Genomic DNA, 17,281 nt, shown 5'->3' with positions numbered 1-17,281 from the left:
TGCCAGAGCAGGGGTTGCTGTGTGGTTCTGGGCTGGCTGACGCTGGGCGCTCCCTTCAAGGACAGGATCCCATAGACCCTGATCGCAACAGCAAGGCTCACATCCAAGCAACACGGCTCCTCACCAGACCCAGGCAGATTTAACCGCCCAAGCTTTGGGCTGAGCAGCGAGGCTCGTGGGAGGCACCATACAGGGGCTCCAGCACCCGACCCTTCTCACATCCGTCCCCCAAAGTGAGGCCTCCACTCTGCTGCACAGAGGTGGGATGAGCACTGGGGAGAGCATTGGCTGAGAGGAGTCTCGGGCAATCAGCACCTTGTTCTGTTTTGGGAAGCCAGGTGTTTCGCAGCTCTTCAGGAGTAACAGTCACTAAGCTCCGGCTGCCAGGTCTGTCTCGCCATCTCCTGAAGAATGCGGCGTCTGTCTAGTGCAAAGAGCCACATGGCCACTCCCGTAAGCTGCTGAACAGGGAGCAAACTGCACTTTGCAGAGCATCTCAGCTCTACGGGCTTGGGGCAGGCTGGCACCACGCTCCGGCTCTGACCACAAACCTTTCCCCAGAACTGAACATCTGCTCGCAGGACAGGGGATCCCCAGAGTGTGCAGTGGGGGTGTCTGGGCCAAACCCCTGAATGCAGCATGGGGGGGGCTGAGCTGCATTTGTGGAATGGATCCCCCTCCCAGATCTAGCCGAGCATTCTGTGATGCTTGCACAGAGCTAGGCACAAAGGCGTGGCTGAGGCTATTTGGAGTAAATCAGCACAGATCCCAGGAAGGGTGGTGGGGGGAGGGAATCATCGTGCCCTTTGCCATGGGACAGTGTCAGAGGGAATGTGATGAAATCCCAACAGCAAAGGGGGAACTCTGCCAACAGTGCCACTAGGTTGCCACTAGGTGGCAGTAGGCAGCTTCCCTTGAGACCATCCGCGGGGGTGTCACCTTTTCCTTGCTGACCTGGTCCTAGGCATCCCCTGCCAACCTGGTCAGAGTCCAGGCCTGTGTGTCCCTCTGGCTCCCCGTATCCCTGGCTCACCAACACCGGAACTGACTGCTACAAGCCACGGTGTCCCCCTGCAGCCTCCGCTTACAACCCTACACGGCAAAAACGCTGGCGAGGATCAATGTTCGTGCGAATCTTTTGCATCCATGTGCGGATTTTTTCCATCCAGGTGTGGAATACATTTTCGTATGTGCACTGAGTAGGGATGCCACCCGTTAGCTGGTTAACTAAGGGTGATGCTTACCAGTAACTGGTTAAGCTGTTAATTAAGGGTGATGCTTATTGGTAATGGTGAACTGGTGGCCCAACTAGGCTGGAGCAACTAGCCTGATTGGGGGGAGGAGAGGCTGCTCCAACCTGGCCAGAACCACCACGCTGCTGGGGTCACTCCAGACTAATCAGGCCCACTGCCTATGGGATCCCGGGTAAGCGTTTAACTGACTAAATGGGATTTTACGTCCCTAGCACCGAGGCATGTGCCAACATGCACCAATGGGGGAAACGATACCTACCTGGTGGCGCTCTGCTAATCAGCTGGGCAGCGTTGGAATCTCCTGAGCGGCCGCCCTAACACCCAGCTTACAGGGAACGCTGCTGTAAGAGTGGGGTCTGCACGTTCCAGGCACTGCCTCCTCGGAATGGAGGAAAGACCCAGTCCCCCAACAGCTGTGTCATCGAGAGGTGCAGGGAGCGAGGTAGAGGCACTCCCCTCTCAACTGCAGTCCCTCGGTGTGGCACTGGCGAGCTTCCGGTGCTGCCGGCAGCTGGGAGGGGGGGAGCAGGGGTTGTTCTCCCCTCACAATCAATGCTGACCCTGATGCCCCGGCACCGCACTCAAGGGCACTTTGTGGCTGCCTTTGGAATGAGACAGGAAAGCAATGTCCTGAACTTTCCCAGAACCATAGCAGTGCCGGGCTGGAAGGGCCCTTCAGATGTCCTCCAGCCTGCCGTGCTGAGACAGGACCTTGTACACCGATGTTTGCCCAGCCCATGCTTACAACCCACTCATGACAAGGGTTCCACAACCTGCCTGGGAAGCCTTGTCCAGAGCATCACTGCCTAGAGTTAGGATGTTTTTCTGAAGATCTAAATCTCCCCTGCTGCAGATTACGCCCGTTGATGCTTGACCTGCTTCCAATAGACAAGAGCAATGGATGGTGCTCACAGTCCTTGTTATAACAGCCCTCACTTTTCTGGCGACAGTTGTCAGGTCCCTCCTCAGCCTTCTTTTCTCTAGCTCGGTGTTTCCCAAATGGTGTTCCACGGAACCCCGGGTTCAGTGAAGTGAAAATAGGGGATCCGCAAGAAAATGTCATGACAATAACAGTTTATGATTAAAAAAATAATAATTACTATGAAGTGATTTTTGTTTTTAAATCTGTGCAATTAAACTAAATGTTGATCTCATGATCTTATTTAGCATTTGTTTATTATTATCCTTTCTTATTTGTGGTCTACTTTTTCAGCTCCATATATTAGACTGTTATTAGGGGTTCCGCAAAATTCTTTCTCATTTAAAAGGGTTCTGTGAGACAAATAAAATTGGGAAACACTGCTTTAGACTAACCGACCGGGCCCAGGATTGTACCCTTGCCTCATAGTTCAGGTTTCCTAAATCTTTTTATCTTCTGGACTCTCACCAATTTTATCCACATCTTTTGTAAAGTGGCACCCAGAACTCAGTACTCCAGCTGAGGCCTCGCCATTGCTGGGTAGAGTGAAACAATTGTCCTCAGTGTCTTACGTACGATATTGCTGTTCGTATGCCCCAGAACGATCTTAGCCTTGTTTGTAACTGTCACACCGATGGCTCCTATTTCATTTGTGACACATTTTTACCCCTTCCCGCAGTACGACCACCTAGCCAGTGAGTCTCCACTTTGCAGTTGGGCGTTTGATGTGTCCTTCCTTGGTGGAGGACTTTGCACTGGTCTATATGGAATGCCATGGTTGATTTCAGACACATTCTTCCATTTGGCAAGGTCATTTTGAAGTTTAATCTTGTCCTTCACAGTTCTCACAACCATAGTTCCCCCTAAGGTGCGTGCCTGCACACAAAAAAATTTGAGGCCCACCCAAAAATTCAAGGCCTACCTCCTGGACCTGCTGGAAGAGGAGTGGTTCCGACTTGGCAGAGTGTAACGTGGCCTGACTGGTGGGGTCACGTGGCAGGTGGCTGCCACCATGTGCTCCGGCGGGAGCCAGAGCACGGTGAGGCTGTCCCTGTCCCGGTTCCAGCTACAGTGGAATAGCACGCTGATCTCAGTTGCGGCTGCTCTCATTGTGCTCCGTAAAGTCATAAATCCACAGATCTGTTAAATGACTGGTCTGATTCTATTTTGTAGTGAACAATATTACAAATGTAGCACCCATGCAGGCAGCCTCACTAGAGAATAAGACATTGACTGAGTCTGTATTGCCGTTTGACCATGGATTGAGACCCACTAGTTGAGTAAATGCCAATGCATCTCACCATGCTATATTAATAAAGGGAGGATTGGAGATCTCAGTGCTGTCAATCTTGAATCTTTCACGAGCACTAAATGCTCATTAATAATCCTTTAGGGAAATGCTAAAGAGTTTCCACAAAACATCTTGTCCACATGACGTCTCCAGAGAAAATACATTTAAACTATCAAGAAAAACTTAAAAAACAACAAATAGTCTAGCAGCACCTTAAAGACTAACAAAACATGTATGTGGTATCATGAGCTTTCGTGGGCACAGCCCACTTCTTCAGATGACCCGAGTATTAGAAGTCCAGATCCAAGAATAAATAAGGGAAGGGGGCAGGGAAGGAGGAGGAAAAAAAGAAAAAAAAAAGGAGGGGAGAAAAAAAAGAGAGACAGTGAGTAGATGGTTCAAATAATTACAAGAGGGAAAGCTCATGAAACCATCCACATTGCATCTATATGTTTTGTTAGTCTTTAAGGTGCTACTAGACCATTTGTTGTTGTTTTTTAAGTTTTTCCTGTTACAGACTAATGCAGCTACCCCTCTGAAGCATTTAAACTATCCTTAGTCAAGGGATTTGTTAGCTGAGCTTTCAACTTCAGCTTTTTTTTTTTTTTTTCAAAGAGAAACATTTCTTCACAACTTTTCTCAAAGTTTTCTTCCAGTAACTAGACTAGGAAGAAAAAGAATTCATTATTACTGGCTAATGGCTGAGCTATCCCAGATTTACAGCTTGTACTATCTTGCTCAGAATCTTCAAACGTTCTCGTGTGTTTTCTGCAATCTTTTGGCTTTCTGATTTTTCTCATCTTTAAATCTAAGGGAAGAAATAGGAATCTGCAGGAACAGCCCTAGACTAGCTGCCAGCAACTGGCACCCTAGGCAAACCATGCAATCGGCGCCCCAAACCCGTCAACAATATTGCACCACCATTTGGCGCCCTATTGCATCCCATTTAACTTGGCACCCTAAGTGACCACCTAGTTCGCCTATATGGACGGGCTGCCCCTGGGAATCTGTAGGGAAAAAAGTAAGGATAAACCTATACACAACACAGATGTGGTAGTCTAAAGCTTCACAACAGATAATCAGAGATAGACAGATCATTAAAGAACTTGAAACTATTTTATATGGCAAACTGCTCAGTCAAGCTTAGAAATACACACACACGCCAGATAAAAGAGGCCAAAAGCTGAATTACATTGAATAGATGAACGCAACAGTTAAGAGCAATCTCAGTTGTACCAAGGAGAAACATCTACAATCACCCACATAATAATAGTAATACACAGGCGGCAAATACGGCCTCTTATACTAAGTATAGAATAAAGTAGAATTGTTGAATATGACAACATGCTGAAATAACATCATGTGAAAAAATAAAAACACTTCCCTTGTACCTTACAGTAGCAAACAGTAAATAGAAGGAAAGTTCCTAAGGGGGAATCGGTCTGGGGTCTTTGCACTGGGAGAGTCTCTCAGGGATCAGCACCACTGGTGGGTGCCACAGTAGTGGCACGTCCGAACAAGCGCACGTGACCTCATTATTGGTGCACAAGACAAAACTCACTCCGCTCACGGATGTTAAATCTTCACGGGAACCTTGCTCACAACTCCTCCAAATGTTACAGGCTCCCTCCGCTCCATTCTCCAAGTTGTCAATGACACAGTTGAATGGTACCTAACCCGGGACAGATCTTTGCAGAACCTAGATAGTTCCTCCCAGTTTGACAGCAACGACTGTATGAGTACCATCATTCAACCAGTTATGCACCCACTTAACAGTAACTTCATCTGGACTGTGTTTCCTTCATTTACACAGGTAGTAACCCCATCAAAAGTGGTAGACTGGGGGCTGGCATGCTTACGGCAGGGCTGGGGGCTGGATAGGGCGCTGGGAGCTGTTTCCTCCTGCAGAGGATAGAAGCTACCGAAAGGGAGGGAGCTGGGAAGTCAAGGTACCGTAGCGGTTGGGGTGAGCTTGGTAATGGGCGACGGAAGGCTAGTGTACGGCTTCTGCTGTCTCTCCCCCTCCTTGCAAGCTCTTCTTCTGCCTTCTCTCTCTTCCTACTCTCCAAGGTGGGCAGTAAGTGACATACCCTGTCATATCCAGGGGCCACCAGAAGAGTTTGCTCACGCATGGGCCAACTCCTCAAAGGAGGGGCTTTCGGGGATCACCAGCCAAGGCTCTGAGCAGGTGTTGTCGCTTGGAGGAGGTGATACTAATGTGCCTGTTTCTTTAAGGAAGCTAGGCCTGATGGGAAATAAGATGTCTCTATAAAGCCTGCTATTGCTCCCCTAGCTGGGTGTAGGCTGCAGGCCTGGTGGGAGCAGTGCATTGGCAAGAGGGAGATGCATCTCCAGCAGAGTTGCAATTGTGCCACCTGGCTACTAGGCTCACCTGCTCTGCACCCAGCTGTTCTGCCTCTCCCTTCTTGCTGCTCCCCCCAGCCTCATGGTGGCTCCTGCAGAGGTGGGGACGATTCCAGCTAGCACCCCCCACTCCCCAAGAGCACCCCCATGGACCCTGGCTCCCCAGCCTCCACTCACCCTAGATGCGCTCCTACCCAGCCACAGTGGCCAGTTTTTTGCAGCTCTATCTACTGCCCAGGGCACTGCTTGGGGCAGGGTGTATTGACCATAAGCTGAAGTCAATCAAGATACACAAATTAGCATGGGGAGTAATTGATGTACAAGGCCACACCCAGAGCTGCATTAATCTGGGGTGCTAGGGGCAAAGGCTGTTTGCAGGACAGGCTGAGCTATTGATTCGTGTTAATTGAGCTGTCCCAGAGTGTGTTTCGTGCGACTCATCATATGCTTCTGGGACCCTTTTCTGAGAATCAGGGGGCTCAACCCCATGTCCTGGCTAACCTCCAGCTCTGTGAGATCCTTCTGATCCCAGGAATTGGCCTGCTTTTCAGAAGGACTGCTCATCCCTTCCTAACCCAAAGCAATGCCCAGCATCCCTAGTAAACAGCTGCTGGGGTCCCCTCGGAGGAGGCTACAAGTCAGCGGTGGGTGAATTGATGGGTGGTTTGCAAAGCACCTTGGCTGCTTTGGGGTGCACTGGCTATTGAGATCTAAGCCACTGTGGGTGGGCAGATCACATGGGCCCAATAGAGGGATATGTCCTGGGGACCGGTGTTTATCATCCCGCTTTCAGTGACTTCCTCCCCCTGGCTACGTCTCAGGTCCTTTGCGCTGCACTTCCCCTCCCACCCTCCTAGAGCTCTCAGGATCCATGCTTTTGCTCCCCCTACCCTCCCAGCATCATTTCCCCCCTGCTCAGGTGCTGGGCTTGGTCCCCTACCTCATTTGCGGCCCTCTGCGGGACGAGGTGAAAAGCCATGCTCAGAGCAAGATCTGTCTCAAATGGCTGCTTCCCCACCAGCCACTAGACCAGCAGGCTGTAGAAGAAGGAAACGAGGTTGGTTTGGCATGGCTTGTTCTTGCCACCTCCCTGTTTGCTCTTGCTGACAGCCCTGACACCTCTAGGTACGTACTAATGGAGAGTGTATCTTTCCAGGTCTTGAAGTTAAGCTGGCTGGTCTGAAATTCCTTTTTAATGACCGTCCTCCATCTACCCTTTTCCAGGCCTCTGCCCTCTCCCCTCCCCCCTTCTGGAGTTCTCCATGATCATTGCTGATGGAGCTGAGATGGCTCCAGCTAGCATCTTAAGTGCCCTTGGATGAATTTCATCGGAGCCTGCTGACTTGAATGCATTTAACTTAGCTAACTCTTCCTGAACCTGTGCCGTCCCTCTTGGCAGTATCCTTGCATTGAGTTTCTGGTCACCGTGAACCTCTACAGTGGAGCCTGAAGCATTGAACAGTACAGCCTTCTTGATGTTCCCAGTTATTGGCTCTCCTTTCCTGCTAAGTAGCGGGCCTGAACGTTCCTTCCTCTTTCTCTTGCTCCTAAGGGATTTAAAGAGCCTCTTCTGATTGGCTTTTCTGTTCTTTTCTAGGAGTAGCTCAGTTGGTGCCAACGCTGCCGTCCGGTGACCGGGGGTGGGGCAGGGAATGGGATCTCTCTCCGACAGATCTCGGCCATGAATCCCAGCTGGATTCTTCCCTTTGGCGTCCCTGGGTCAATGGGCTATGAGGGGCTCTGCCCAGTGGCTAGGGTGACATGTAGTCTATGTCCCCGCTTGCTACTGGGAGCTTTAGCAGAGCCCAAAAAGCAAATGGGCCCCAGGGCCTGAGCACCCCTGGACTGAGCAAGTGCCTCTCGGCTGGGAACACCGGTTCCCAGCTGCTATGGAGACAGGGCTCGGGGGTATCGCTGTGCTCCGAAGCTCTGCCCTGCCAGTGCTCACCCGGTCACAGCTGCTGGAATATGGGGACCAATTGTTCCAGGCAAGAGGAGTGCTCGGAGCAAGCCTTGGGCAAGGGGGAGAGGGAACTCGAAGGCCTGGAGGGCGGGCAGGGAGCCAGAGGCCTGGAGAAGGGCAAACGGAGGACCCGTCATTAAGAAGGAGGGCAAAGAGGACCTAGGGAATTCCAGGGGCAGGTGAGCTGGAGGGACCATTGCAGGGCTGTGATGACAGGAATGGGCACCACCCTGTTGGCACCTCGTATGTCATTTACACCTGGGTGGAGTGGGTGACAACTGCTTCCAGCTCAGGGTTCTCCTCCCCACGTCCCATCCCGGTTGGGAGCCATTTGCAGGCCGTTTGCTCAGGTGCGAATGGCAGCACAGGGGCAGGAGGGGGCAGCTGGCTCTAGAATCACCCAAGCCACTTCCGGTGCAGTCAGATGCCATCTCCCCTGGGTCCTTCCCCCTCCTACGTCCCCTGGAAGCATCTGCCTTCCCCTGCCCGGAGGCGGCTGGAAGGCCACCCACAGCTGCAGCCCTGGTCCACTCCCACACTGGCATTAGGGCCAGGATGTTAGCACTAGCTGCAGGGGGAGCTGGGGGAACTTCCAGGTGTCTGGGTGGGGGGAGCTGGGAGGAAGCCCCCAGGCCCTTTGAAGCCCCTGCAGCCATAAAGGTCCCCTCATAAAAGAGAAAGTCAAGCGGACAAAGGGGATTGACTGGAGGCTGCTAATCTGGCAGCAAAGCAAACAGCTCTGTTTGCTCACGGGCCAGCTGTGCTCAGGCTGGATGGAGGGCCCTGCGGGAAGCTGGGGAGCTGGGCAAAGGGGGCTCACACAGGGGTTGGGGCTCCCTGCTGTGGGGGGGGGGAGTGCAGCAGGGAGTGCGGAGGGCCAGGGCACCAATCCAAAGCCCAGCGCAGGCGCCAGGCTGGAAACAGGGTGCACCCCTCTGGCTTTCTTCTCCCTCACCCCTCAGGGACCTGCCCATGGGGCTGTTCAAACAGGGATGCGGCCGGCAGGACGCCGCCCCGGCATGAACGGGGCCTGTGCATGTGTGGAGGGCTGCATGTGTAAGCCGCTCCCTTGGGTGTGCTGCGCTCCCCCATCCAGTGGCATTGAGACCACTTCCAGCAAGGCTAGTGAGTCTGCTCATTCGTGTGCATGGTAGTAGAGGCTCATGCCCTCCACTCCGGAGGTCCCAGGTTCGGTTCCGCCTGTCGGCCTTGTGCAGGCACAGCTGGTCTGTGCACACACCCCTGCTGCCTGGCTTTCACATCACGCTGTTCTGCCCGGTGCTGGGGGGAATGGCTGCTGTTGCTCAAGGGCCTCTTTGGAGAGTCTGTCAGCTGGTGGGGGTGGGGGGAAACCCAGCTGGACAGGGAGCTCAGCTGGGCTCCTGTCACAGCCACAGAGCCCATCAGCACCTCGTTTGGCCCTGCCAGCTCTCGCCCTGAGGAGCTGCTGCCCCCTCCTCACACCAATTTTACATTTGCAAATTGGTAATAAATATTCGTTTGGAGAATAAACACAGCCGCAGGCACCTCATTCACGGCCCTGCGCCTCTCCCTGGCACCCTGGAGGCCCAGCTCCGATAGTCTCCCAACCTCCCCCGTACAGGCCACTGCCAGCTGTCTCCTGCTCCACTTCTCACAGGACTAGGGACCTACAGCTCCAATCTCCTGGGGTCCTCCCTCAGGACACCCCCTCTGCCGCCAGCTGCCCCCTGCTCCCTTGGGGACCCAGCTTTAGCCCCCTTTCCCCTTGCATCCAAACTCTTGTTCCCACATCCCCAGAAACGCTGGCAGGATGGGATGGGATGGGGGAGGAGGAGAGAAATTGTGAAAGCAGCCTCCCCCCAAGGAGAGGACCCCACCGCCTGAGGGTAACGCAGCTTCCCTGGAGCCAGGCCTGTGACCACTGGGCTGCCTGCTCTGAGTGAGGCAGGCCAGGCCCATGCACCATGGCAGCTGAGATGTGAGGGATGCCCTCGGCCATGCCAATGCTCCTGCAGGTGCAGTCTCAGGCCGCTAGCAAGTGGGGGACGTGCTGGGCGAGCTCCATTGGGTCCACTACACATCCGCCTGCCCCCAGCAGCTTCCATCTGTCCCTAGAGCAGACACCGGTCATTGGGAGTCCGGGAAACTGGGCAGTAAGTTCAAATTGGCCGCTGCTGTGTTCCACCTGATGCCGTCTGGCCCACATCCGTGTTCCCTGAAAGCCGAGTGCTTGGGTGGCCACCCAGGAGATATTCAGGTGTTGCCCAGCTAATTAGCACCACAGCCGCCCACAGCCAGCAGCATGTGTTTCCAAGGGTGGTGCACATCCACATGTGCCTTGGTGCACATAACAAAATGTATTCTGCCCCACGGATGGATACAATTCAGGGAACACTGGACCACACCCCTGGTTCCATTACCAAGGGCTGGAGAATGGCACAGCATGGGCGAAGGATAGGGAGGAATAAAGCACATGGAGAAATCCTGGGAGGGCTCGCACGTCAGCCCCTACCCCAGGGAGTGGGGCTAGGCAGTAGCACCCTCCCCTAGCACCACATGGACCCAGTTCAGCTGAGCTCCAGGTGAAACCAAACCGGAGCAACTGGACTCCCCGGCCTGTTCAAGAGAACCAGAGAAAGACGCAGAGAACCCCTGCTCACTGCTCTGCAGGGAAGGGGTTCCCCAGTCCAGAGGCCTGGGCTAGGGACATTTGGAGAGATTGGGGGGTTGCTATGAATACTGGCTCTGTCCCATCACAGTGCTATCAGACTGTGAGCTGCACCTGGGCCTGTGTCCCACCACGGTTCTGTCAGACTGTGAGCCGGGCCGGGGCTCTGACTCACCACGGTTCTGTCAGACTGTGATCCGGGCCGGGGCTCTGTGTCCCACCACGGTTCTGTCAGACTGTGAGCCGGGCCAGGGCTTTGACTCACCACGGTTCTGTCAGACTGTGAGCCGGGCCGGGGCTCTGACTCACCATGGTTCTGTCAGACTGTGAGCCGGGCCGGGACTCTGACTCACCACGGTTCTGTCAGACTGTGAGCCGGGCTGGGGCTCTGTGTCTCACCATGGTTCTGTCAGACTGTGAGCCGGGCCGGGGCTCTGACTCACCACGGTTCTGTCAGACTGTGAGCCGGGCCGGTGCTCTGACTCACCACGGTTCTGTCAGACTGTGAGCCGGGCCGGGGCTCTGACTCACCACGGTTCTGTCAGACTGTGAGCCGGGCTGGGGCTCTGACTCACCACGGTTCTGTCAGACTGTGAGCCGGGCCGGTGCTCTGACTCACCACGGTTCTGTCAGACTGTGAGCCAGGCCGGGGCTCTGACTCACCACGGTTCTGTCAGACTGTGAGCCGGGCTGGGGCTCTGACTCACCACGGTTCTGTCAGACTGTGAGCCGGGCCAGGGCTTTGACTCACCACGGTTCTGTCAGACTGTGAGCCGGGCCGGGGCTCTGTGTCCCACCACGGTTCTGTCAGACTGTGAGCCAGGCCGGGGCTCTGACTCACCACGATTCTGTCAGACTGTGAGCCGGACTGGGGCTATGACTTACCACGGTTCTGTCAGACTGTGAGCCGGGCCGGGGCTGTGACTCACCACGGTTCTGTCAGACTGTGAGCCGGGCCGGGGCTATGACTCACCATGTTTCTGTCAGACTGTGAGCCGGGCCGGGGCTCTGTGTCCCACCACGGTTCTGTCAGACTGTGAGTCGGGCTGGGGCTATGACTCACCATGTTTCTGTCAGACTGTGAGCCGGGCCGGGGCTATGACTCACCATGTTTCTGTCAGACTGTGAGCCGGGCCGGGGCTCTGTGTCCCACCACGGTTCTGTCAGACTGTGAGCCGGGCTGGGGCTATGACTCACCATGTTTCTGTCAGACTGTGAGCCGGGCCGGGGCTCTGTGTCCCACCACGGTTCTGTCAGACTGTGAACCGGGTCGGGGCTCTGTGTCCCATCACGGTTCTGTCAGACTGTGAGCCGGGCCGGGGCTGTAACTCACCACGGTTCTGTCAGACTGTGAACTGGGCCGGGGCTCTGTGTCCCACCACGGTTCTGTCAGACTGTGAGCCGGGCCGGGGCTCTGACTCACCACGGTTCTGTCAGACTGTGAGCCGGGCTGGGGCTCTGACTCACCACGGTTCTGTCAGACTGTGAGCCGGGCCGGTGCTCTGACTCACCACGGTTCTGTCAGACTGTGAGCCAGGCCGGGGCTCTGACTCACCACGGTTCTGTCAGACTGTGAGCCGGGCTGGGGCTCTGACTCACCACGGTTCTGTCAGACTGTGAGCCGGGCCAGGGCTTTGACTCACCACGGTTCTGTCAGACTGTGAGCCGGGCCGGGGCTCTGTGTCCCACCACGGTTCTGTCAGACTGTGAGCCAGGCCGGGGCTCTGACTCACCACGATTCTGTCAGACTGTGAGCCGGACTGGGGCTATGACTTACCACGGTTCTGTCAGACTGTGAGCCGGGCCGGGGCTGTGACTCACCACGGTTCTGTCAGACTGTGAGCCGGGCCGGGGCTATGACTCACCATGTTTCTGTCAGACTGTGAGCCGGGCCGGGGCTCTGTGTCCCACCACGGTTCTGTCAGACTGTGAGTCGGGCTGGGGCTATGACTCACCATGTTTCTGTCAGACTGTGAGCCGGGCCGGGGCTATGACTCACCATGTTTCTGTCAGACTGTGAGCCGGGCCGGGGCTCTGTGTCCCACCACGGTTCTGTCAGACTGTGAGCCGGGCTGGGGCTATGACTCACCATGTTTCTGTCAGACTGTGAGCCGGGCCGGGGCTCTGTGTCCCACCACGGTTCTGTCAGACTGTGAACCGGGTCGGGGCTCTGTGTCCCATCACGGTTCTGTCAGACTGTGAGCCGGGCCGGGGCTGTAACTCACCACGGTTCTGTCAGACTGTGAACTGGGCCGGGGCTCTGTGTCCCACCACGGTTCTGTCAGACTGTGAGCCGGGCTAGGGCTCTGACCCATCACGGTTCTGTCAGACTGTGAGCCGGGCCGGGGTTCTGTGTCCCACCACGGTTCTGTCAGACTGTGAGCCAGGCTGGGGCTCTGACCCATCACGGTTCTGTCAGACTGTGAGCCGGGCCGGGGCTCTGTGTCCCACCACAGTTCTGACAGACTGTGAGCTGGGCCGGGGCTCTGTGTCCCACCACGGTTCTGTCAGACTGTGAGCCGGGCCGGGGCTCTGTGTCCCACCACGGTTCTGTCAGACTGTTAGCCGGGCCGGGGCTCTGTGTCCCACCACGGTTCTGTCAGACTGTGAGCCGGGCCGGGGCTCTGTGTCCCACCACGGTTCTGTCAGACTGTGAGCCGGGCTGGGGCTCTGTGTCCCACCATGGTTCTGTCAGACTGTGAGCCGGGCCGGGGCTCTGTGTCCCACCACGGTTCTGTCAGACTGTGAGCCGGGCTGGGGCTCTGTGTCCCACCATGGTTCTGTCAGACTGTGAGCCGGGCCGGGGCTCTGTGTCCCACCACGGTTCTGTCAGACTGTTAGCCGGGCCGGGGCTCTGTGTCCCACCATGGTTCTGTCAGACTGTGAGCCGGGCCGGGGCTGTGTGTCCCACCACGGTTCTGTCAGACTGTGAGCCGGGCCGGGGCTCTGTGTCCCACCATGGTTCTGTCAGACCACAAGTCAGGCCGGGACTCTGACCCACCACAGTTCAGTCAGACTACAAGACACACGGAGGCTCAGCTGTTTATGATCTAGGAAAACAGGAAACCTGCCTCTTGAATAGGCCTAGAGCGGAAAATCTGAATGCTGGCTGTGGGACAGGGCGCCGGCAGCTCGCAGGGGAAGGCTCTGTGGGACCTCCCACAGCTGGCCTGAGCCAGGGGCCGCAGCTCAGGATGCCTGTCACAGTCCCCATCCTCCAGCTGTAGGGGCCACTATTTCAGACACCACAAGGAGCCCCCCTGGAGCGGTTCCCTCACTCTCCCGGTCTTTCATGAATGGGAAAGATACACCCCTGGGGGGGGGGGGAGACCGAGGACGGAGCAGGAAGTGGACGGCAGGACAGTGAGCGGCTGTGAGCCCATAAGCCGGTTCTCGCAGGCAGTGTCTTGCCCTCCCCATGGGAACAGAGCTCTGGCTCCTGCTGTTGAGAAGCCCATAAGTCGGGCCATTAGCCCGAGATGCCTCTTCCCTCGTCTCAGCCACGTCCAGACAAGTCTCCTCTTCCTCATGACCCCCCCGCACCAGCCAGCACCCTCTTGAGCGCAGCTCACCCTGATAGGCACCCAGCTGAAATCATGGCTCAGGTTCCTGGCCAGCCCCAGCCCCGGGAGCGAGGGTCCAGCGCTTGGATCTGGACGTGTTGCTATGCTGTGGAGGCTGCTGTGGGGGGCTAACAAGGAGAGATGCATTGGCTGGCCTGTTCCCTGGCCACCCTCCAGCTACCTGGTGTGCCTGTGTGTGTGCATGTGTGGGGGGTGGGGGGGCGCGTATGTGCATGTTTGTGTATGTGCGTGTGTGTGTGTGCCTGCGCGTGTGTGTGCGTGCGCGTATGTGCATGTGTGTGTATGTGCGTGTGCGCGCGTATGTGCATGTGTGTGTAAGTGCATGTGTGCGCGTGCGTGTGTATGTGTGTGCGTGTGTGTATGTGTGTGTGTGTGTGCGTGCGTGTGTATGTGCGTGCATGTGTATGTGTGTGTGTGTGTGCGCGCACGCATATGTGCATGTGTGTATGTGCGTGTGTATGTTCGTGCGTGCGTGTGTGTGTGTGTGTGTGCGTGCATGTGTGTGTGTGCGTGTGTGCTGGAAGCGCATGCCGGGAGGCATACGTGTGTACAGTATTCCTGCCCAGAGCTGAGTCTCTGAGGGTATGTCTACACTAGAAAGTTAGTTCGAACTAACGGACGTTAGTTCGAACTAACTTTCCTATGCGCTACACTAGCGCTCCGTTAGTTCGAACTTAATTCGAACTAACGGAGCGCTTAGTTCGAACTAGGTAAACCTCATTTTACGAGGACTAACGCCTAGTTCGAACTAGCTAGTTCGAACTAAGGGCTGTGTAGCCCTTTAGTTCGAACTAGTGGGAGGCTAAGGCTTCCCAGGTTTCCCTGGTGGCCACTCTGGCCAACACCAGGGAAACTCTATTGCCCCCCTCCCGGCCCCGGAGCCCTTAAAGGGCCACGGGCTGGCTACTCACTTTGTGCCAGTTGCAAGGCTGCCAGCACCCGTGCCTGCACAGCCTGCACCTGCCACACCATGAGCCAGCCATCCGAGGGCTCCCAGCCCTCCACTGCTCCCCACGACCAGCCTGGCGGCTCCCGGGAGCCTGCCCGGGGGCGCACAAGGCGGGCGCCCGCCTGGTCAAGTGCGGAGATCGTGGACCTCATCGAGGTTTGGGGGGAAGCCTCAAATGTCCACGATCTCCGCACTAGCCACCGGAACGCGGCCGTCTATGGACGCATGGCTGCCAGCCTGGCCGCCAGGGGCCACCAGCGCAGCCGGGAGCAGGTGCGCTGCAAGATTAAAGACTTGCGGCAGTCCTACTCCCGGGCCTGCCTGCCAGGGGCTGACCCGGAGGCCTGCCCCCACTTCCATGCCCTGGACCGCCTCCTGGGGGCTCATGCCGTCCCTGCCCCCCGGGACGTGATTGACCCCGGGGCAGAGGGACCGCTCCTGGACACCGAGGAGGAGCAAGAGGGCTCTGAGAGCCAGGAGCCTGCTGCCAGCCTTCCCAGGACCCGGGACCCCCGAGGCACCCCACAGAGCCGCTCGCCTGCATCATCAGAGGCCGGGGAGGCGTCCACCTGTGAGTACCCTCGTGTTCCCCTTATGTGTACGGGGGGCTGGGGCGAGAGGGAGCCCCGGGACCGTGCGCCTGGGCCTTGCCCACCACGGAGCAGCAGCTGGGGATCCTGCAGGGGCCCTGGCCTTGCAGAGGGGAGCTGGGTTTCACACACCTGGGCCCCTGGGGTAATTGACCGCTGGTCTTCTTGCACCACAGCTGCAGCACCAGGGACTGCAGGGCGCACCACACCGCCTGCAGCAGCCGCCCGCGCCCGGGCAAGCAGGACAGCCAGGAACCAGGAGGACTACCAGAGGCGGCATCTCCGGTTCCTGGACCGACAGCTCCGTCTCCAGGACCACTGGGTCCAGGAGGACCTCAGGCTGCGCCAGAGGAGTCTGGAGGCCCTGGAGGAGCAGGGCCGTGCCCTGCGAGGCCACCTCCAGAGCCTGCTAGACCGCTTTCCATTTCCTCCTCCCCCTGCTCCCCCTCTTGCTCCCCCTCTTGCTCCTCCTGCTCCCCCTCTTGCTCCTCCTGCTCCCCCTCTTGCTCCTCTTGCTCCCCCTCTTGCTCCCCCTCTTGCTCCTCCTGCTCCCCCTCTTGCTCCCCCTCTTGCTCCCCCTGCTCCCCCTCTTGCTCCTCCTGCTCCCCCTCTTGCTCCTCCTGCTCCTCCTGCTCCTCCTGCTTCCGCTCCTGCTTCCTCCACACCCCCTGTCCTCTCTGCCCCCCCCTCCACAACCATTCCCCACCGACGCCCCCGGACCCGCAGTGTGGCGAGACGGGAGAGGCACCCAGACTCCCACCCCTGAGCTTTCCTTTCCCTTCCTCCCTTCCCTCCCCTCCCCTTCCAGCTCCCTCGTCCCAGGTTTCCCCCTCCCTTCTCCCACCTTCATTCCTCCCTCCCCCACCCCAGTTCTGTGAAATAAACAGACGTTTTTGTTGGAAAAACAGGTGTCTTTATTTGACAGTAGGTAGGGAGGGGAAAGGGGAAGGGGGGGGTAGGGTGGAAGAAGGCCCCGGTGGGGCATGCAGGGAGAGGTCAGTCCTCCTCCTCCTCCACCTGGAAGCTCTCCCGCAGGGCTTCCCGGATCCGGATGGCCCCCCGCTGGGCTTCCCGGACGGCGGCAGTGCGGGGCTGACCGTAGTGTCCAGCCATGCGGTCAGCCTCAGCCATCCAGGCTGGCAAGAAAGCCTCCCCCTTCCGCTCACACAAATTGTGGAGCACACAACATGCCGCCACCACGGGAGGGATGTTGTGCTCGGCCAGGTCCAGACGGGTGAGGAGGCATCGAAAGCGGGCTTTCAGTCGCCCGAAGGCCCCCTCCACCACGATGCGGGCCCTGCTCAGCCTGTTATTGAAGGCCTGGCGGGAGGGATTGAGGTGTCCCGTGTAGGGCTTCATGAGCCAGGGCTGCAGTGGGTAGGCGGCATCCCCCACCAGGCAGACGGGCATGTCCACGTCCCCGACCCTGATGTGGCGGTCGGGGAAGAAGGTCCCGTCCTGCAGCCGCTGGCACACGGAGGAGTTCCGGTACACCCGGGCGTCGTGTGCTTTGCCGGACCAGCCCACATTTATGTCCGTCAACTGTCCCCGGTGGTCACATACGGCCTGCAGGATGACGGAGAAGTACCCCTTGCGGTTCACGTACCGGGACGCCTGGTGTTCCGGGGCACGGATGGGGATGTGCGTCCCGTCGATGGCCCCCCCGCAGTTGGGGAAGCCGAGGGCGCCGAATCCCCGGATGACGGCATCCGGGTTGG

At 57.2% G+C, this 17,281-nt stretch overlaps 1 protein-coding gene across 1 annotated transcript; it reads left to right on the top strand.

The window, feature by feature from the left end:
- Positions 1-14,708: 14,708 nt before the first annotated feature.
- On the top strand, positions 14,709-16,493 carry LOC149523849 (uncharacterized). The gene is made up of 2 exons (XM_089780735.1): positions 14,709-15,544; positions 15,740-16,493. Exons 1-2 carry the CDS (start codon positions 14,995-14,997, stop codon positions 16,327-16,329), a joined length of 1,140 nt encoding a protein of 379 aa, XP_089636861.1. The 5' UTR covers positions 14,709-14,994; the 3' UTR covers positions 16,330-16,493.
- Positions 16,494-17,281: the final 788 nt, after the last annotated feature.

The sequence above is a fragment of the Pelodiscus sinensis genome, chromosome 10 (assembly GCF_052426305.1).
Source record: "Pelodiscus sinensis isolate ZL-2025 chromosome 10, ASM5242630v1, whole genome shotgun sequence".
Classification (NCBI taxonomy): domain Eukaryota; kingdom Metazoa; phylum Chordata; order Testudines; family Trionychidae; genus Pelodiscus; species Pelodiscus sinensis.
Note: the sequence above shows the minus strand (reverse complement) of the source record. Positions and strands in the feature narration are given on the sequence as shown.